The 22,643-nt window shown below is 38.1% G+C and overlaps 1 protein-coding gene across 2 annotated transcripts in view; it reads left to right on the top strand.

Annotated features, from left to right (window-relative positions):
• Nucleotides 1-22,643, top strand: part of DOCK10 (dedicator of cytokinesis 10) — a 262,692-nt gene that overhangs the window by 85,800 nt on the left and 154,249 nt on the right. Inside the window, exon 1 of one of the 2 annotated variants that reach the window (XM_058533108.1) lies at nucleotides 9,965-10,134. The exons of the other annotated variant lie outside the window; for it this stretch is intronic. Coding sequence (XP_058389091.1) covers nucleotides 10,030-10,134 — 105 coding nt within the window. The 5' untranslated portion in view covers nucleotides 9,965-10,029. Of the gene's footprint in view, nucleotides 1-9,964; nucleotides 10,135-22,643 lie in introns of those variants that run through there. 2 annotated transcript variants of the gene reach the window in all.

Here is a 22,643-nt window from a genome sequence, read left to right as displayed (position 1 = left end):
CAGGAATCTGCATTTTTAATAACCTTTCCATGTAATTCTTGCACACACTGGAGAACCTCTGCTCTTGGAGTTCGTATAAAGGCGACTTTCAAAGTCCTACCGTTGTCCAGGCTCTGACTCAGGTCTCTATGCCTGTATGAAGTCCTCCTTGACTTAGACCTCATGTTCTTGATTCATATCCTCCCTTAGATTCTGCTTTCTTGTATTTCTATAGATTGTTTTGTGTGTACCACCATCACCCCACATGGGCTGAGGGTGGGTGCTCTATCTTAACCCTACCACTAACCTGGCACTGGACCAGGACCAAGAAATGGACTGGGCCAAGAAATGTTTGACAGAGTCAGGTCCTCTCCACATTTGCTCCCATTCTCATAAACCAGATTAAATAAGTACTGACGCCCTTATCAGAGCTATCCAATCCCCATTTCCCTGTTGTTTTAGTCCTCCTCGTCCACCTGGCAAGGTGCAGAACAGATGGCGAGAGGTTTATTTGTCCTTTAATTGGGGACTTTGAACTGCCACACATCTAGAGGTCAAGAATTCACTGCAGTGCGTACAGCTAAATAAAGAAAATCCAACAATTAATTCTCCACAAAACACAAAGAAGCTCTTGATTGAAAAACCAAGACCCTTCCATTATTCTCCAACTTCCACAATGCAAAGCATTAAATGCTTAAATCCAAGTATTATATTAGCTTGGCCTTCTCCTGGCGGAGGCCTTAAAAGATGTATTATGTATTGTGATATTATGATGCCATTAAAGAAATGATTGTGGGGCGGACTGGTTGCAAAGATTGCACCTGGGCCAACAGTCTGATCCACTAGCAAGCAGTTGTTGGTCTGAATGGTCGGTTGCATGTATGCTCAGGGTTTGGCATTTACATGACAATTTGTTTCCTCATCAAAATCGCTTAGGTAAGAATGCTTTATTACCCTCCCTTTGTAAAGACACATCCTTCTGCAGCAAAAAGACCACCACACAAGTAAAACATAGGTAATGCTGATGTTATATAAATTAACCAATAGTTTTCATTAGAGCCTCACAGATTTGAAAGACCTTGGCCCTGCCGTAAAACCTGTGTGTACAATGTGATTTTCAGGGTAATTATGATTTTCAGGGTAATTATTAAACAGTGGGTGATGCTGGTATTGAAAGCAAGGTAATTAGCAACTGGAATGAATATTGGAGGGCAATTTTGAGTGCTTGGTTTATGATAAAAGAAATATCTCTGGTCTGTAGTTAACTTTGCCAGCAGTGGGAAGCTGGTGTGGGATCCAAGCCAGCCAGCAGAGAGAATGCCTATGTCTCTAGGGGGAAATGACTGTTGAACAGTAGTCCCTATATAAGCAAAGATAATAGCGTTGATTCAGAGACCCTCAACTCCCATCTTCTGGGAGGTGATATTTGTGTGTGATCATTTGTGAAAGAAATCATCTGCCTCAACCCAGAATGCTTTCATTTTCTTTAAAAGATAGAGGAATAATACTCCAGTGAAAAAGGTGTTGCTTTTGCTTTGATTATTTTTTAATGGGAAAAGAACACTGTATTCTAGATGAAGAATTAGCTGCATGACTTTTGAAAGAGCATTAACAATCCAGCTGTGTATATACCTGTATGAAGCATAAGCTTAGAACATCATATAATAGCTGTGATATTTTTGCTGTTATTGTCATATTGTCAGGCTCTGGCTCTGAGCTTGGTGGCAAGGGGGTGTGAGTTACAGTGTGGTCTCCATGATGACGAATGCTTGCGTCTTAGGGATTTCCCATTTTGCAACAGACCAAACTCAAGCTAACTTCTTAAAGATGGTTGGATGCCTTTACCATAAAGTAGCAAAAAAACTTCAACATGAGTGATAGATACCTAAATACTTATTAGGAAACTGAGAAAAAGTAAACACTAAAATCTGTGTTCCTCATTTCTTAAATGTTGCATTAAGATACTTTTTGATAAGATATATAAGTATCTCCAGCCTACAGCATTTTTCCAGGTGGAAGTCTGTGACTGATGATCAAGTCCACAATTGAAAAGAAAAAAGTATAATCCCTTCCCTGATTTCTATTAGATTCTAAGATGGGCTTACTAAACTCTGTAAGAAATGAGTTCTTGATCAAATCCTGATTAAGTGGGAATTCTTACCTCCTGAGACCTATTTAAGTTCAATAGTATAAACAAGTATCATTACAACTTGATACATGTTTGAAGGGCTATGAGTGGAATACTATAAATTATTTTAATGCAGTAAAGATCATTTATGACTGTCACATGTACACACACACAACAAGCGTGCAACAAACACACATCACACACACATAGTACACACACACACAACTGAGGTCTGTTTCCATTTTTGGGCATGAAATTTCTAAATATTTTATACTATTGGATTTGGATTCGAGGTGAGCTGACAGGAAGCACTGTTGTATTCCACAGACATTGCCCACTAAAAGCTCTGCTCTTAGAAATAGGAAGTTGTTTTGTGTTCATTTAAACTCCCCAGTGATATCTAAGGCTCTCTGGTCAGTAACTCTGAGCTGTTCAGTCCTGACTTTTCCAGCAGGAAGTAGTGAGCCTCGGTGCTACTGGCTTGAAGCCATTTCTGCCGGGGGCCAGGCTCAGGAGAGACCACAGTGAAGGAGGAAGTTGCTCCTTGTGCTTTACTTCCCTTAAACAGGATGTACAGTGGGGATCTGAACCCAGAGATGCACTGGGGACCAGCCTTGTTTTGTCCTATGAGAGAAAGGCTGTCCAGCACACAAACCCATGGGCAAAGGAGAAATCTATTGGAAATGGGAGAGAAACAATGAAATAAAATGAGTTATCTAAACGTTCTCTTACAAGGAAGCAAATCCTGAAAAGCTCAACAGGTCAAATAAACTGGAACAAAGATAAGATGGAATGAACAGGCAGTGAAAAAGGCAGGGGGAAATGAACAGGAAGTGCTTTAGTAGTTGCTCAAATTAGGCTTTGCAGATTCAAGTATGACATCGTGTGTAACTGTCTAAATCTTAACCACCAAGTTTTCAGTTACTCTGAATTCCTAACGGTACTTTTTGGGTAATTTTTATCAAGCAGGTTTAGATGCATTGTCAACGAAACTTAAGTTTCTGTTCTCTGGTGTCTTAGATTCAGCAAGGATGTCATTTGCCGATTGTACAGCCTATTCAAATATCGTGCAAACATAATTAAACATTTTAAAGACGACCTTCTCGTAGCCTGTTACCTTTAGCTAATTGCCTTTGTTTTCTTTGTTTATATATTTGATTACTTCTCCACCGCTATTCGTCTTCCAAATTTGTCTCTTTGGTTCTGCTCTCCCTCCCCAGGACTATCATTCTCTCTCTCACTTTTATTTCACTGGCCGTTTTTTCCAAGAAGTGATCTATAAGCCATGTTTTTATTTCCTCTCACTCATTTCTTAGCTCTACTGCAACCTGCGTCCCGCCTCATGGCTCAGTGGAAACAACACTCAAAGGCCAACTATTGTCCTCACCTACACCTTCTTCTCAGTACGTTCTTGGTGTGAAAATTGTTTTTAAAAGATAAACACAAAAACCAAGCTGTAGCCCAGAATAAGACTGTGTGGGTGACAGTTGTCTAAAGATGCGCCCCCCCCCCCCAAGACTCTCTGGTTGTTCAGTCAACACTAATCTTAGTGCTGCTGTGAAGGGACCTTGCGGATATAAATTAAGATTATTTATCAGATGGCCTTAAAATACAGAAATTATCCTGGATTATCCTGGTGGAACCAGTCTAATCACATGAGGCATGAACAGCCAAGACTTTTCTCCAGCTAGAGTACAGAGATGCAGCAGAAGAGATGTTAGGAGAGATGAGGCAGAAGAAAAAGTCAGCGAGATTCAGAGTATGAGGGATTCAACTCATTGTTGTTGGCTTAGAAACGGACCATAAGCCAGAGAATGCAAGTGGCCTCTAGAAGGTGACAATGACCCCTGGCTGACAGACAGCAAGGAAACAGATCCTCAGTCTTACAAGTGCAAGGAACTGAATTCTGCCAACAACCTGACTAAGCCTGCAACCGATTCTCCTCTAGAGCCTCCAGAAAGGAACACAGCCCTGATGACACTTGGATTTCAGCCTTGTGAGGCTCCAAGCAAAGAATTGGCTGAGCCACGTTGTACCCGGATTTCCGACCCACGAAAACTGTGAGATAATAAATGTGTGTTGATTTAAGCACTCACTGTGGTAATTTGTTGCAGCAGCAATAGAAAACTAATACAGACTACCAGGACTTTTTCTCAAATTTCTGACATCTTAGCATTCAAATTCCTATTTCTTCTAAAACATGATTAAGATTTCCCGTCTTAACTAAATTGCAAATATCCAGACTCTTATCTCTTGAAAATTGCAAACTTACTTTCTCTGTCTGGACACCATGGGGCCAGTATTTGAATATACATATATAAGAATGTGTGAGTTTGTTTATTTTGTATGTGCATTCATATGCACATATAGGTGTGCCTATACTTAAATACATACTTATGTAGACCTGATAAATACCAATCTTTCAATAATAATAGTTTACATATATGCACATATAGGAATCTTAGCTATTATATATACACATATATGTATTTTTCCTCAATGCCAGGCACTAACATATATTATTTCACAACAGTCTTATGAGCTATATACTAATTGCTACATTGTATACATAGAAAACAGGCAGACAGAGGTCAAGTAACTTGCTGGAGGTCAAGTCATCTAATAGATGGCTGAAGAGGATTCAAATATAGATCTATCTGGAACCAAGACTGCAAGGTCCTTAGTTTTCATTTTGCTTATCTCTCATACTGAGTCTTTTTAGACATTCTCAGCTCCTACATCCATCTCTGCCTGGATGCCATGTACCACCTTCCTGCCATGTACCACCTTCCTGAAACTCCCCTCCCAGTGCATCTGGAGGCTGCACCACCCTGGTATTTTCCCCCTTTATCTCCGTGCCTTCTCAGTTTCCCAAATTGCCTTCCACCTGTCGTATGTAAAAGAACTTCAAGACTGTGTTCTCAGTTCTATGCTACTCTGTTCTCCAAAAATTCAATTTACATTTAGACTTTCAATTTTAACTCTTTTGATGCGTTTCAGCTTCGCATCTCTGGTCCTGACTCTCTCTGAATTCCAGGCACACGTGTAACAATGGTGCTGGACGTGCCCATTTCCCTATTTTCCTGACCCAACATTCAACATGTCTAAATCAGTATTAGTAGGAAAAGAAGTCCTCTCTTCTTGCCACCCTGTGTCCCTCAGTCAGATTATCCATTTCCTTGACGGCCGAACTCAGAAATCTGCTGGCATCTGTGAACCTCTCTCTCGCGTTGAGAGCGTGGGCTCTGAAGCTGGACTGCCTGGCTTGAGTCCCAGCTGTGCCACTTACTTGCTCTGGGACTTTGGGACAATTGTATAACTTCTCAGGGTTCACGTAACCTCCTCTGTAAAAGTGGGGTGATGATAACCGTAATAATAATACTTACCTTGCAGAGTTGTTACATGGTTTAAATAAGGTACTATAAACACTTAGACCAGTGCCCAGCACCTAGTACTGGCTCAGTAAATTTCAGCCATCATTCATTTTCCCTTTAATTGCCAGATCTTCATTTATAATCTCCGTGAAATCTGTTATTATGTTTCTATTGCCAATTATCTGCCCTCCACCACTCTGTGTTAATCCTTGGATTAATGCAAACTGTCTCTGGACTGTATTCCTCCAAGTCCAACCTATGGGCAGCTACCAAATGAATCTGCCAAAGGCACTATTTTAATTGTAATTCTAAAATCCTTCAGGGGTTTCTTGTGGCTCTCAGGGTGCAAAACATTCCAATGTGTTGGTATTTTAACATTCATTATCATGGCGTTCAAAGCCTTCCATGAACTGGTCCCTGGCTTTTATTTTCCATTGTTTCTACCTCTTCTATCTTACTCAACCCTTGGCTGCAGACAGGCTGGACATGTAACTTTTACTTAAACATTCTGTTTTGGGCTACCTCTTAGCTTTTGTAATAATGAATAGTTATACTTACTATGTACCAAACAATGTGTTGGAATTTTTAGGAAATTTTAATTCATCCTCTCAGCAATTCTACGAGGTAGCTGCCGTGCTGTTCCTATTTTACCGGATAAGAAAACTGAGGCCTGGAGAGGGTGAGTGATTGGCTGAAGGACACACAGTTAGGAAGCGGTGGACCTAGGATTTGAATCCAAACGGACTGCAGATCCCATGGTTCGCCATTCTGTCTTGTACTTTCTCTATGCTACATTCCCTCTCCTAGAATATCCTTTACCCTTCTCCCATCTATTTGACTCTCGCCTATTATTCAAAGCCTTCCTTAGAGTCTGTCTTTACTATAAAGCTTTTCCAGACTCCTTCAAACTTTAGTGAACTCCTTTGTCAGGTACAAGCTTCTTGAGGCTAAAGGAATGTTATGTATTTCTCATAAAGCCCAGCAATGCCTTGAGTATAGTACTTAATAAATTCTAATCATTTATTGATATCAGATTTCTTTTCCAATGAACTTAACAATGATTCCTTGTGGTTGAGCCAATCAATCTCTGATTTCTCTTTATTGCCCATTCTTGCCCATTGTCCTAGTGAGGTTTTTTGCTTGCCCACATGTTTCTGAACTTAAGCAGAAAGGAAATTTATTGGAATGGTGTGGGGTATCACAGAATGCTGGAGAAACAGACTTGGTCTGAAACCAAGAAAGGCAAAGCCCAGTAGAGGGCCCCAATGGTACCACCCCATGGAACACTGAACTCCGTGCTACTGGATTTTCCCCTACTTTGCAGTCACCACAAGTTATGTCTATCTGATATCTCTGTATGCTGCCTGGCAATACCTCCTTTTGCCAACATTTAAAGGAGCCACGATCAACAGCTAAACAAGGAGAGAAATGCATCATTCTTGTATTGCAAAGGTCAAGGAGTGGGAGGAACTCCAGGATAAAGAACCTTGGCGTCTAAAGAGGAATAGAGAAGAGACTAGATGCAAATAGCAGAAAGAGAGGAAGTCACTTAGGAGTTGCTCAATATTATTAAGTGCTTCATTATAAGACAGAATATCTTCCGAAACTTCTAAATCTTCTAAAACTCTGAGTTATGGATTTAGGGTTCCACGGATGAGAGGGTCCACAGACGAACTTCAGAGATTTGTGGCTCTTGACCACGCGTGCACATTTTCTAAGTACTTAGATGTTTTTGAGGAATCCATAGTTTTTATTAGATTCTCAAATGGGCCCATGATCCAAAAAAGGTTGTAAAATACTATTTTCAGCTATTAAAATAGAAACATAATCTTACCCCAGGAAATCAGGTGACCCAGAGGTAGACTCTCATAATATCCTATAAGGAAAAAAGTTAGCTCTGAAGATTCTGCATGCGCTAGAATCTTCATGATGCCAAAGAGTTACTTAGAGAGTGAAATTTGTTTAGAGCAAAAGACATACAGTGGAGTTTCTAAATATCCAAAGGCCATGGATCAAAAGGGCTTCTGCTCTGTGGAATCCCAGGTTGCCTACTTAAGCCAATTACAGAATAATGATATAGTTTACCTCCCCAGTGGTTATTTTTATAGCATCTTGCTATTTTTCTCATAGTTTTCGAAAGGAGTTTCCTCAGTCTTCGTACTTGGACAAGGAATAATCAGGATCTCTTTTATTTGTCTTGCACAAATCGCTGCATGACAAGTAGAAGTGTATGAGTGGCTTGAGTCTGGGGTATATGTATGCACTTCAACTAAATCTAGTTATTATTGGGGAAAAGGGAATGGCCTATGTCGGTAAAAAGCAATTGTGATAACGGAGAAGGCTTATTAAAGGAGCAGATGACATCGATTTAGGCCGTGGTTGTTGGAACTAGCTGGTTGAGTGATCTTCCCTGAGGATTGCTGACTGCAATACAGAATCAGAACTGTGTTTGCAGAAGTGGCTTCTTAGGGTGAGATGAAAATGTCTTGTTCCATTTTCTCTATGGCCAAAAAAGGCAAGGGAAGGGCGTCAGAGGTGTTTAGGGGAGGAGGCCACAGTTTTACATTAATGATCAGAGAAGGCTGTCTGAGGAAGAGACATTTGAGTAAAGACCTGAGGGAAGTTGAGAAAAAGCCACCAGGATACCGGAGACCATTCGCTTCTGGGTGTAAGTTTGCATCATACGTGGCAGCCAACATGGGCCTGTACCATTGAATGTGTTGAGCTCTAGAAAGAGAAGACAAGTCTCTAGAACAAAAACCTCCACAAAAACCACAACATGTTTACTCATCGTTCCCCTCCTCTTGCCACTCTCCCCCTTCCCACTGTAGCCTAAATCCTACTTCCAGCCAGGACTTGAGTAAAATCTGTGAGCTAATTAGCAGCCTTGTTATCTTTCTTTCTTAAAGTTCAAAACTCCCAGAATATTGAGGATCTTTTGCATTGAAATTGCTCTTCTGGTTAAGTGTCTTGTTTGTATCTACGATGCACATCATACTGTGCATTGCACAAAGGTCCCCTCGACAAATGCCTGTGGAACTGACCCTCCCTGATACAGGAGGGGGCACAGTTACTCCCTTCATGATATTCCTTCCTCAGTACTCACCTCTTAGGGGAGTTGGAAGAAGTATTTTCTATGTCAGTAGTCATGGGGACCAGTCCTCAGTGGAAATATCCCTTCAACCATCTTTATAACCCACGTAGTGCTTCATGGACAAACAGGTGTTCCTGTAGCATCTTCATCACACTCATGGGGACCACTACTGAGTGGGTTCATCCTGCAGATGAAGAAACAGAATCTTAAAGAAACTGGAGGACTGTCTCACACAACAATCGTTTTTAGAACCAATCTTTCTAATGGTTAATCGATTATTTCCTACTCTGGGGGCCTCCAAATATTTATCTCATACACCTAGTAGAAAAAAACTGACTACACTCCCATAGTCTATGTTTATTTATAAATTATATAGTTCTTATCAATAGCTGATATTTCAAAACACAATATACAAATGGGATAAGGTTCATTGTTCGGCACAATAAATCTAAGTCCCTTGTTTATCTTTTCATTAAACTTAACAAATATATACTGAGAACTTTCTGGACGCCAGGCACTGTTGTAATCACCAAAGACACAGTAAATGAAGCAGACAAAATCCCCATACCCGTGAAACATTGAGTCTAATGGAGGAAGACAGATCATAAGTAAAATAAATTAGTAAAATGTACAGCAGAGTTACATGCTAGTAAGTGCCATGGAGAAAAATAAAACAGGAAGGAGCATTCGGGTGGGTGTGAGGGGAGAGTTGCACTTTTAAATAGTCCCCAAGAAAGTGCGTAAAGATCTAAAGATTAGGGAATTACCTATTTGAATATTTGTAACCGTGTAACATAGAGAACCAAGGAGTCCAAGACAATGTGTATTATATTAAATATTAGTAAAATATAAATTTCTTTATTTAGATAACCAATATAAATACGATTCTAGTATTTTCTCCTTGTATTCTAAGTGACTGTCTTGGGCACTCCCAATAGGAAGACCACTAATTTAATCTACGCTTACATGAGCAACTGCTTTAAAAAGACTTCTTGGACCTGAGGTATATTATTACAGTATACCTTTGGGATCTAGCTAGAATGATAAAGTTCAGATGGCTATTTGAGTGTCAGACATGGAGCCCTGTAATAAATTAGCTCTTTGATTCAATCTTGATTTGGTTCCATGGGTGATTTTGCATCATATGGTTTATTTAGCTGTGAGCAATTCTCTTAAACCTCCAGAGTCATTTTATATCTTTGTCTTGCTTTAAAGTAGGTGATTAGAGTGAATACAGGCACAAAAGCCTATCTGAACAGCTGGTTGTTAGTTGCTCACAGGAAGCGGTAACTTGTGGGTTTTCTTTTCCTTTCTGTTGAGTTATGTTAATGTAGCATGAGCATTTCCCTTTTTACCAGAGAAGAAAGATTTGTTCGGCCTGGTGAAGTTTCAAAGAAGAGGTTTAACGAAATTGATATTTTTAAATATTTTGCGACTCAAATGACAGCAATACAATGAGCTTCCGAGGCAAGGTTTTTAGACGGGAGCCCAGTGAATTTTGGAAGAAGAGACGAACAATAAGGAGAGTAAATCAAGAAGGAATCCCCAGATTTAGTTCTGTAGGTATCTGAATCTATGTTTGCTTTCCATCTTTTTTCTTCAATGCTTTAAAAAAAAATTAGCTCTGGAGTGGTATTCTTAGATGGAACAGAATATTCAATTTGGCTCATAAATATCCTCTTTTACCCACATCATTATTTTTGAATTATTTATATTTTTTTAAAATGTGATAGAGGATTTAAGTAGCTAAAACATTACTAGAATATTTGGACTATTGGAATTACTTACATCATTATTTTAAAACATATTGAGAGAGGATTTAAATATTTAAACTATTACTAGAATATTCTCTTTTTTAAAGAAAAGACTACAATCACCTTAATTAAGACCTCAAATGATGACTTGTATATAATTGTGCTTTTTAAAAAAATATTGCTGCTTTCTTTTTATCATGTACCGCTCATTATTTGTTTTAAAATTCTTAGAAAGAGCAATTTAAAATATGAAAGAAAATGTAAATAAGTATTGGATTAAATAAGCCAAGGAAGAGAGTAAAATTAATGTTTTAAAGGTTAAAAAGATTTGGTTTTGTTTATTGATAAAAATGTTTCTGCCTTATTATTGTTTGCAAACAAAAGGAGAGCTCTGGAGACATGTACTTATTACAGAATTCTAGATTTCTATCTGTAAGAACTACCAACGGTTGAATAGCAGAGCCGATTGCCAGAATGCTTCGCTGATTCATGTGTAATGTGAAAGGCCCACTTTATATAATAAACAGCTGCAACATTATTGGATCACTCTTTTTACAGGAATGTTCGTTTTACAGGATGGTTCAAGTTTTGCTTGCTTTCTTCAGGGCAGAGGTTCTTAACCTCAGCACTACTGTCATTGTGGATCCAAGATTTCTTTGTTGTGCTGGGCTGTCCTGTACATTATAGGATGTTTAGCAACATCCCTGGCCTCTACTCACTAGATGCTAGTGGCAGACTCTCCCCTGTTGTGACAATCAAAAACGTCTCCAAACATTGGCAGATGTCCCCTGGGGCAGGGAGGGTGATATCCCCGATTGAGAACCACTGCTCTAGGGGTAAATAATCTTTTTGTTCATATAAAAATCCTTAATCTAGAAATAGAGCAGCTTTTTAAAAAATGATATGCATGATAATATAATGATTATTTATGAATAGTCATGTAATAAATATGAATAATCAAATTAATGAGTAGTATCTTAACCCTTGATAGGTCAAAATCAGGTATAAGAGTACTCCATCTCAAGTAATAGTGGTTCTCTTTATACTTACAATCTATTTGGTGGTAATTTAGCGTAAATAGAATTTACCAGAAGTCTGCTTGATAGGATTGGTGCTGTGTTGCTGTTTGTTCGGTTTATCTCTCAGTATCTCAGGAGTGCATATCTCCCATTGGGAAGCAGAGACAAATGAGACCGGGACCTTGTTCCCATGGAATGTACTGTGGTTTTTCCACCTAGCATTTTATAACTGGAATATACAGAGTCTTGAACCTAACCTCTTGGTCCCTATTGGCCCCAAATGGATGCCCAGTTGTATCTTCTCTATTGGCCCCATAAGACCCTTACACTGGTTTACCATCAGCCTGTTAAAGAGGACAAGTGTTTGAAAAACTTGTTTGGTTTGAGATTATTTTAAGCTTTAGACCAGTACAAAAAACGTAAATTCCCTGTTTCCTTTCTCTCAGTGGAATTTAGAAGTTCTGTTGTTATGTCACTGTAAGATTTACTTCTTCTTGTGTCCACTAAAAGAGACAACACACAGAAGAAGAAGATTTCTATCTCACGCAGACCACACATACAGTTTGCAATAGGACAGTCCCCGGTGTCTCACCATATAATGAAGCTAATGACTCTATGAATTATCTTAATTGAATTTGAGGGTATTGCTACTGAGCGCTATGGGGAAAGCAGCCAGCAAGGACGAGTGTTTTCCCACAGCATTCAGTAGCTATGCATTCACATTTAATTAAGATCATTCATACAGTGATTAGCTTTCTTCCATGGAAGGCACTGGGGACTTTCCTGCTACTGTTGCCTGCTTTTGGTCTGCGTAAGATAGGCATATCTGCTTTCACAGGTTGTCTCTTCTGTGGAGTAAGGGATTGCTCAATTCATCCTTAAGTATTATCCTGAGATGTGGTTTTCATTTTGGAAAAAAAGAGAATCCAAGAAAGTGAAATGCATAATTAGAGCCCTCGGGTGTCATTCTGTCTGACTCTCACCTACCATCTATATGACTTTGGGCAGGTTACTCTCAGCCTCGATTTCCCCTTCCATGAAATGTTCATAGCAATATCTGCCCTGTCTTAAGTTTGCTTATTGGAATTCAATATGGTCATGTTCATTCTGAACATGATTTGAACATTGTGAAGAGTTATAAGTTACAAGTGTTACGCAGTGTTAATAAAACCAAGGACAAGGGAAGAGGGTTATAATTGTAGTGAGATTGTCTTTTCAGTGACTGCAACAATTGAAGCCAATGGACTATAGGTGACCCCTTCCTCCTGGGAACCTTTTTCCATAACAGAGCCACTCAGTAGACACTCTAAATTGCGTCAAGCCGAGTGCTCAGGGATCCCAGATCGCTCTGTGTGTTGAAGGAGTTTGCCTTAGAAATGTCATGTTTTTTTCCTCCCCCACCTAAGCTCAACTTAACCAAAGCCCACCCAAAGCCAGTTTAGACTTTTCCACAGCACGCTCATCTAAGCTTTCTAAAAGCTAAAACAACATCCCTAGACTGGCCTTAGAGATGACTTGATAGGTGATAAGGAAGAAGAGATTCAAGTGACAAAATGCCCAACAAATGAAGATGAGGCCTAAAGTTAGTTTAGAAAATAAAACAATGATTTCTTTTGAATTTTTGAATATGCTCATATATTGTAGTGAAAAAAGAAATAATGATTGCTGCAGATAATTATCATAGATTCTCTGTTTTTATAATGATTATGTAGATTTTGATTTCCACAAACCATGTCTTGTTCTAAGGCAAATTTAGAAATGGTTTAATTTCATGGTAATCTAGAATGCTTAACCAGAAAAGACTATGACTTCCTAAAAAGTATACAACCCAAACTTTATACTCTCATGACCCAGATTGACAATTTTGTCGATTCTATTTTCTTCAAATGTTGTTTCAACTTTTTCATTTAACTCCGTTGGAATTTGTAATTGTTTTGGAAATTTCCCTTATTAATCCAGTTTTCAAGTATATTGTCTAAGAAATGCCTTTACAAATTTTTAATCTGCTTATCACAGACAATGTACAAGATGAGAGAATGCAATTGTATTATACAAGTTCAAGGAAATGAAACTTACTTGTTAAATCATCAAGTAGAACTACTTCCCTTAATTTTTGAAGTGTGTGTGTTGTTTTGTAGTTGAAGGTTTTCTTTTTAACTGTCTTTCTATTTTTATTTTTATTTTTTTACCCAAATCGTTCAGTAGGATTTCTGGTGCATAAGAAGTCAATGAAAAGACAATTTCCCTCCTAAACACATGTCCTAATTTGGAATGATTAAATACGCGATTAAGTTGATGATTATATCAAGCTCTGTACAGTCAGAAAAAAAGTACAAAATTTATTTAAATAAATATGAGTCTTTATTTTTAAGTTGTTACTTTGTCTTGTAGATCATTATCTGCAGGATTTCAACGTATTTGGAAAACTTTGGATATGCACGAAAATGCTTGCTATCCTCTTTAGTAATAGCCTGTTAGCACTTGAACAGAAAATTGTAACTACAGATGGAGGATCTAATCTGAACATCTTTAACATATCTCCCACATACATCATTTTATGAAATCTATTGTGCTATTGTCTTTCAAGTCCATTTTTAGCTTTTACGCTTCCATGCTAATGTGAACAGCCTCTCTCCCTGGTCATCTGTGCTTCCTTACTTACTGTGACATTTTGTTTTATACAAACATTCGGTTACCTATTTAGGCTATTTTATAATGAGCCGGTTAGCTGAAAGGAAGCACAAGAAGGGGTCCCAGGGTGATGGTTGCAGGAAACAGTGTAATGAGACTGAATCAGGGTTGAAATACAATGGAAGATAGGGCTGGAAACTATGAATGGTCAGGTTGGAGAAAGCAAAGAAGCAGGAGTAACGGGAGGGATCTGAACTCAGTCCGGACCACAGAAATGGAGAAGCATAAACTGAAACTTGGTCTGGTCTGAGAACCCAGGCCAGATCAGAGGACTCTGGGTGTGGCTGCGGCAATAGGGAGGAGGCAGCTCTGGGGCCAGGTAGCTACAGAGAAGAGGCTTTCAAAATGGTCTCAGGAGAGGTACCTGCAACTTAACCAAGAAAGAGCTGACTTTCCTCAAGGCTGGCTGCTAAGAGAAGAAGAAGAGTTTAGCTAGGAGAGAGGCAAGATGTGCGAGAACTGCCAAATGCGGCAGCATTGACTCCATGACATGCCCTGTACAACTATCAGAACAGGAGGTGGACCATTTGTCAGAGAGGGAGAGAGCCACAATGGATAGGAAGTCACACCATGATCCGAACAGCTCTTTGTATTTCCCAGACGGTGCTCATGGTACAAAACTTTATGCATTTAGAGATTCCCGCAATGGGTGGCAATTTCCATTGTGGTTTTTGACACAAACATTATCTAGCATTCACTATATGTTTCCTTAATATTCCTTTTTATTTCATTTTCTTCATGCTCCTTACCCTCTTATAAATGTTTTTTTGTCCTCTGTCTCTGCCACTTCCTTCCCTGAGGGGCCCAGTGACCTCACACTGGCCTCTAGCCTAATGTCCTTCACTGCAGAAACTCTCAAAGGACACAGAAATAGTACTTGAAACTACAGCTGTAGTTCAGAATCTTCCCAGCAGGAAAAAATGCTTTTCTGTTTTCTGGACTGGAGTGGAGTGGACCATAGGCGTCCCACTGAGCTGGGTTGAAATATCAGTTGTGCCACCAACTTGCTGAGCAACTCTTCAGAATCCAAGATTCTGCGTCTTTAAAGCAATGACGATCTCTTCTAGACTTGATATGGATATTCAATGAGAGGAAGTGTTAAATACTTATCATGGACCATTTGATGATTATAGTAGTAGTATACAAACAATAACTGTTATCAGCATATATGGGGTAAATTATTAAAAAATGGTAGTTTCTATTGTTACTATAGTATTAAATTATTTGGTGTGACTACGTTATTTCTACAAGCAAATGTAGATGAATCAGTTTTAATATTACAAATATAGCAAATGTGACTCAAGATGAAAATGGCAGAATAAAGGAAGGCTATGTGGGGCTAGCAATGGCTTAGAGATTGATCTGAGAATGTCTGATCTATCGTATACTCTAGGGCTCTGCCAGTACCTCCAATACAACCAGCACCTCCTATGGAGAGAAAATTACAGTATGTGGAGTGTCAGCAATGAAAGCAAATGTGGACATAAACTTAGTTGTGGGCCCCAGTTGCTCTGGTGTCATAGGAGAGGGATGAGTTAGGCGTAATGGAAAATTAGAGATGAGCGCTGCGTTGAGTTTATCACCTCGGGAAACCAAGAAGGTACTTAAGTCCCCCATGCCCAAGATGCATGATGCCTCATGTGTTTTTTATGCAATGAGATGATGTTGGAATTCATTAGTAATACATGAATTTACTAAACGTAAATTCCAGGAGTCATTGACTCCATGAGGGGTTCTCTTTTAAGACCATTCAAATCCAAATAAGGATGAGTTGAGGAAATAATAGTCCCTTGTTATAGGTGCTCCTCCTGGTGTTACATCATATTACATTTGTTTAGTTGTAAGCAGAAGAAACCTACTCTGGCAAACAAGTACAGTTCAGAAGGAAGAATGGAAAGACAGGCTGGGAAAAGAGCACGAATGGACTTTAGAGCAGCTTGGGGCAGTGCGAAACAGAGGTGGTCTTGATGTTTGGAAGTAATGGACCATCATATGGGATTTTGGCATCTCTCCACTCAAGATTCAGATTTCGGGAGGGAAGTATTGAATGGGCCTCGCTGGGGTCACATGTCCTTGACCTGACCACAGAATAGCAGGCACTCTGAATGATCAGACCCACCAAGACTGCTCCTTATGGGGAGAGGGAGAGAAGTAAGTCCTTGGAAGGAAGTTAAAATGCTAGTACTAAAAGAAAGCAGGATGGGTGTTGGGTAGGCCAACACACAACAAATGTCCAGTATGGGTATTCTATTTCAAGTAGTCAAAGGTAAGAAAGGAAATAAAAGAATGAGCTCACCATCATTATGGGAAGATTTATTGAAAATACAAGATGCATGTTGTTGACGGAACTATTTACTTTCTTGTATGTGTGACATGTATGTGTTTGTGCATGTACACACAACACACACACTCTCACGCTTGACCTGTTAGTAGAAGTTCATTTGTGTGACTGTTAAAGTACTGAAACAGTATCAGAGTTTAAGCTGGTGGCAGCTTTCATTACAGACTTCATATAAATTAATCTAAAATTCCCAGAAGTTTGCTCTAAAGCATTAATTTCCCTGGTGTCAGGCAGACTTGTAATTGGATTGTGATGTATTTTTAATGATATTTATTATCTTTCAAGTGTTTCTAGAAAACTAAATGAGACATGTAATTTAATTTGATTTAGATCTTCTTGGATATTTTCTACTTCTTTACAAGCACTAGTGTTAGATGAAGAAGCAGCCACTTCTATTTTTTTTATTTTCATTTGCTGTACAAAAACTTGTGAATTTTGACATGCTCCTAAGAGAGACAGATGATCAAATTTCCTTAAAAAAGAAAATAAGACTGAAAGGTTTAAATTCAATTTGAAAGTACACCTTACATCATAGATCCTGTAAAGCTCATTTGTGTCCTTGGTTTCCCTAATGAAATTTAGGGTTAATAAAATAGAATATTCTGATTTTTCTAACTATAATGTTTGTGTTGTATGATGAGACTAATCATCCTTTATATTTGCAAAGGGCTTTATAATTTACTGAGTTTAACCTGCTTAATTTCACTGAAATGGACTAAGACATTTAAAGCGTTACTACTGGGTTGATTTCTTCTGAGCTCTATGTCCCTTTTTGTTACCAAGGGAACTATTTCCAAATTCAGCTTAATCTGAGCTTGCCCAGCTGTACAGTTCTGAACTTTGATTTAGCTAGTGTTTTTCCATTCTCATGAAACTGTGTGGTTCAAGACAGAGAGAAGGTTAAAGGGTCAGCGTAAGATGGCTTATTCCCTACTTAATCATTTCCTTTTTGCTAAGAAAAGCGAGTCTTGCTTTTTGAAGCTCAAACATTTGAGAGATTGTCCAGTGGAACTCCCTTTGATGAAAGGCTGGATTAAATCTGTCACACGACCGCAGGCTGACAGCTGTGGCCGTGGATCCAGCTGTATGGGCGCTCTGCAATTTTCTCGTTTGTTTTCAACACAAATAGTGTGGAAGTTGATTCCATTCCAACTGCACTAGTGCCAAAGGGTCCTGGATTAAGTTAACGTCTAAACAAGCCATGTGTCATTTAGAGCTTTTATTTCCTCTAAAAAATTTAATCAGTTATTTTGATGACACCAAAATTAATTAACAGCTGTGTTGTGTCTAATTTGTTTTGGAGATCTCAAGATTGGAATTCTTTTAGGGTCTCTCTAAAGACCCTGTGGATCCTCACTGTTAGCTTTTTTTTTGTCTGTATGCCAAGATGTGAAGACAATGTTTAAATAATTGGCACGTCATGCCCTACTAGAGTCTACTATATTGGTCCTAAAGTAAATATCTATTTTTATTTGTTTTTTCTGGGTCATTAACCAGGATGAATAGTTTCGTAAGCAGAAGGCGGCATTCAGATATAGCATAATTCTGTTATGAATATTCAAATTAAAATAAAGATGCAGATATCTGGAAATGGCAGGGGTGACTAAGGAAGATTGAGGAAGTCTCAACCAGCATCACAGAGGCACTGCATGCCACAAAGAGAATATAAAACTTCTCAAAAGTAGGGGAAAAACACTTTTCATAATGATGTTCTTGAAAAGATCAGATTTTCTGAAAAGGAGAACCAAGAGTGACTAGTTCAGATTGACAAACTAGAGTGACCCTAAGGGTGAGTAACAAAGGCTTGGCTCCTTAATTACACTTAAAATATAGTGTAATCAACCCCTTTTCCTGACTGGTCCTTAGTGATCCTAGTAACTCCCCATTGCTGACAAACTTGACCTGCATGTGTATAGGTTAGAGCTTCGGAAAGAAATTCTAAGTATCTACAACTTTGATTGTTCTTTAGGTATTTATATTTGCAAAGCTAATGAGTTTAATACTAATTTTAACTAATCCTAAATTTAATCCATTTCTTTTGATCTGGAAGTATAAATACATGAAAATATTTTCTAGGCCGTTTTCTCAAGGAAAATAGAAGGTCGCAGAATTTCAAAGTCACTCTCCTTTGCTGATTTACATAATTAGGTAGATTTCACTCCTTCTTCCTGTGGGTGCTAGAGCAGCCTGACTTGACTCAGGAGATACGCAGAGGAGATGGTGGCCCTTTTTCAAAATTTGAGTACTTTTTCTTATATTATTGCCTCTTTTGCCTCCAGTAGAATCATTAGTTATCAAGATTTGTTTTTTTTAAGGAAATTTAGATAATAAATACAAAAGCCTGTAGCACAGTTCCTGATACATAAAGAATTTAGTGTCATTGGTATTGGTTGGTTGGTTTGACTTGGTTTTGGCATATGTTTTGGGGTAAAATATGTGGGGTAATTTTTAAAAGACAAACCTATATTTGTCTGGCATTGGTGGTTCACTTAACACCCTCACGTACTTCGTCTCCTTGATCTGTATAACACCACCACCATAAGCAGGAAGTTGCTTTTTGACTCATTTAAGTCACCTTCATTAAGCTCAACTGAAATGACTTGTCCAAGTTACGTATCTGGCAGGTAGAAGACCCTGAACTTTGAGCTAGAGATTCTGCCTTCTAATCCTATGCAACAGTGACCAATGCACAGAGGTGCTTAAGTAACTTAGCAAATGTTTATGACTCCCCACAGAGCTCAAAATACTTTCGTTAATACCCTGCTAATTTTTCTCCCCTTTTTTGCTGACATTAGCCTCTAGAACCACATACATAATCTGTAATTATTTTCCCTGGTCGCCTTTCCCCAGTGTTTTGTGCATCTTTTTCTAATTACTTGAAGCTGTTAGTGGTTGAACTTCTTGTGAAGTCCCCACTGTGAGTATCTACATTCCATCTCTGGTGGATTTTCAAAGGGTAAATAATTTTAAAATCAAAATCAGTGTTTCTATGGAGACATGAGAGTTTTGAAAGACTAAGTTCATTTTTTTCACCATGATGAAAGCATGTTTCATTATAGAAAATTTGGAAAATGCAAAAAAAATTAAAATAGAAAATCCTAAATATCATAGTCCCATTCCAATATAGTAACTGATAATATTTGAATCTATATCTGTAATCTTCTTTCTTTAAATTTTTAAAGTTCTGTGCAGTTATTCTGGTGTGCAGTATTTATTCTCACTTTTGTTTAACAATAATATATCGGCGATTTTCCTTGTCATTACAAACTTCGAAAATTCAGAGTTTTTTGTTTTGTTTTGTTTTGTTTTAATTTCAAGTGTACATCATTATATTTCAATTTCTGTGTAGACTGCATCGTGTTCACCACCCAGAGACTAATTACCATCCATCACCGTATACATGCCCATCACCCCTTTTGCCCTCCTCCCTCCCCACTTCCCCTCTGGTAACCACCAATCTAATCTCTGTATCCATGTGTTTGGTTTTTTTGTTGTTGTTGCTGTTTTTATCTTCTACTTATGAGTGAGTTCATATGGTATTTGACCTTCTCCGTCTGACTTATTTCACTTAGCATAATACCCTCAAGGTCTGTCCATGTTGTTGCAAATGGCAAAAGTTCATCTTTTTTTTATAGCTGAGTAGTATTCCATTGTGTATATATACCACATCTTCTTTATCCATTCATCCCTTAATGGGCACTGAGACTGTTTCCAAGTCTCGGCTATTGTGAATAATGCTACAATGAACATAGGGGTGCTTATATCTTTTCAAATTAGTGTTTTCGTGTTCTTTGGATAAATACCCAGCAATGGAATAGCTGAATCATATGATAGTTCTATTCTTCTTAATTTTTTGAGGAATCTCCATACTGTTTTCCATAGTGGCTGCACCAGTTTACACTTCCACCAGCAGTGTATGAGAGTTCCCTTCTCTCCACATCCTCTCCAACACTTGGTATTTCTTGTCTTGTTAATTATAGCCATTCTGATGGGCATGAGGTGATATCTCATTGTAATTTTGATTTGCATCTCCATAGTAACTACTGATGTTGAACATCTTTTCATGTGCCTGGTGGCCATCTGTATGTCTTCTTCGGAAAAATGTCTATTCATATCCTCTGCCCATTTTTTAATTCAGTTGTTTGTTTCTTTGTTGTTGAAATGTATGAGTTCTTTATATATTTTGGATAGAAAGTCCTTATCAGATATACAGTTTGCAAATATCTTCTCCCAGTTGTTAGGTCGTCTTTTCATTTTGTTGATGGTTTCCTTTCCTGTGAAGAAGCATTTTAGTTTGACGTAGTCCCATTTGGTTATTTTTTCTTTTATTTCCCTTGCCTGATGAGACATGGTATTTGAAAAGATGCTGCTAAGACTGATGTCAAAGAGTGTACTGCCTATGTTTTCTTCTAGGATTTTTATGGTGTCAGATTTTACATTCAAGTCCTTAATCCATTCTGAGTTAATTTTTGTGTATGGTGTAAGATAATGGTCTACTTTCATTCTTTTGCATGTGGCTGTCCAGTTTTCCCAACACCACTTATTAAAGAGACTTTCCTTTCTCCATTGTATGTTCTTGGCTCCCTTGTCAAAAATTAGCTGCACATAGATGTGTGGGTTTATTTCTGGACTCTCGATTCTGTTCCATTGATCTGTGTGTCCGTTTTTGTGCCAGTACCATGCAGTTTTGATTACTATAGCTTTGTAGTATATTTTGAAGTCAGGGCGTGTGCTACCTCCAGCTTTCTCTTTTTCCTTAGGATTCCTTTGGCTATTCAGGGTCTTTTGTTGTTCCATATAAATTTAAGAATTCTTTGTTCTATTTCTGTGAAAAATGTCATTGAGACTTTGATAGGGATTGCATTGAATCTGTAGATTGCTTTAGGAAGTATGGACATTTTAACTATGTTAATTCTTCCAATTGTTGAACCATTCCTGCATCCATGGAGTAAATCCTACTTGATCATGATGTATGATCTTTTTAATGTATTGTTCTATTGGATTTGCTAGTATTTTGTTGAGGATTTTTGCATATATGTTCATCGCTGATATTAGCCTGTAATTTTCTTTTTCTGTGTTGTCCTTGTCTGGTGTTGGTATCAGGATAATGTTGGCCTCATAGAGTGGGTTAGGAAGCTTCCTGTCCTCTTCAATTTCTTGGAAGAGTTTGAGAAGGACAGGTGTTAAGTTTTCATTGAATTTTTAGTAGAATTCACCAGGGAAGGTATCTAGTCCTGGGCTTTCGTTTTTTGGGAGGTTTTTGATTACTGTTTTGGTCTCCTTACTGGTGATTGGTCTATTCAAACTCTCTATCTCTTTTTGATTCAGTTTTGGAAGGTTATATGATTCTAAGAAATTATCCATTTCTTTTAGATTATCCAATTTGTTGGTGTAAAGTTTTTCTAGTGTTCTCTTATAATCCTTTGTTTTTCTGAGGTGTCCATTGTAGTTTCTCCTCTTCTGTTTCTGATTTTATTTATTTTAGCCTTCTCTTTTTTTCTTGGTGAGTCTAATGAAAGCTTTGTCAGTTTGTATATCTTTTCAAAGAACCAGCTCTTAATTTCATTGATTTTTTCTATTTTTTTAATCTCATTTTAATTTGTTTCTGCTCTGATTTTTATTATTTCCTTCTTTCTACTGATTTGGGGCTTTGTTCTTCTTTTTCTAGTTCCTTTAAGTGCACTGTTAGATTGTTTATTTGAGATTCTTCTTTTTTGTTGAGGTAGGCCTATATTGCTATAAACTTCCCTCTTACTACTGCTTTTGCTGTATCCCATAAGTTTTGGCATGTTGTGTTTTCATTTTCATTTGTCTCCAGGTATTTTTGAATCCTCCTTTGATTTCTTCATTGACCCAATAGTTGTTCAGTAGCATTTTGTTGACTTGCCACATATTTGTGGCTTTTCAAGTTTTTTTCTTGTAGTTGATTTCTACTTTCATACCATTGTGGTCAGAGAAGATGCTTGGTTGTATTTAAATCTTAAATTTTTGAGACTTCTTTTGTGGCCTAATATGTGATCTATCACATATGAATGTTCCATGTGCATTTGAAAAGAATGTGTATTGTGTGGTTTTTGGATGGAATGTTCTGTATATATCTACTAAGTCCATCTGGTCTAATGTCTCATTTAAGGCCAATGTTTCTTGATTGATCTTCTGTTTGGATGATCTATCCATTGGTGTAAGTGGAATGTTAAACTCTCCTACTATTATTGTGTTGCTGTCTATTCCTCCTTTTATGTTTTTTAATAGTTGCTTTATAT

Source organism: Diceros bicornis, chromosome 37 (assembly GCF_020826845.1).
Source record: "Diceros bicornis minor isolate mBicDic1 chromosome 37, mDicBic1.mat.cur, whole genome shotgun sequence".
Classification (NCBI taxonomy): domain Eukaryota; kingdom Metazoa; phylum Chordata; class Mammalia; order Perissodactyla; family Rhinocerotidae; genus Diceros; species Diceros bicornis.
The sequence above is the reverse complement of the archived record's forward strand: the minus strand, read 5'-3'. Positions and strand labels throughout refer to the sequence as shown.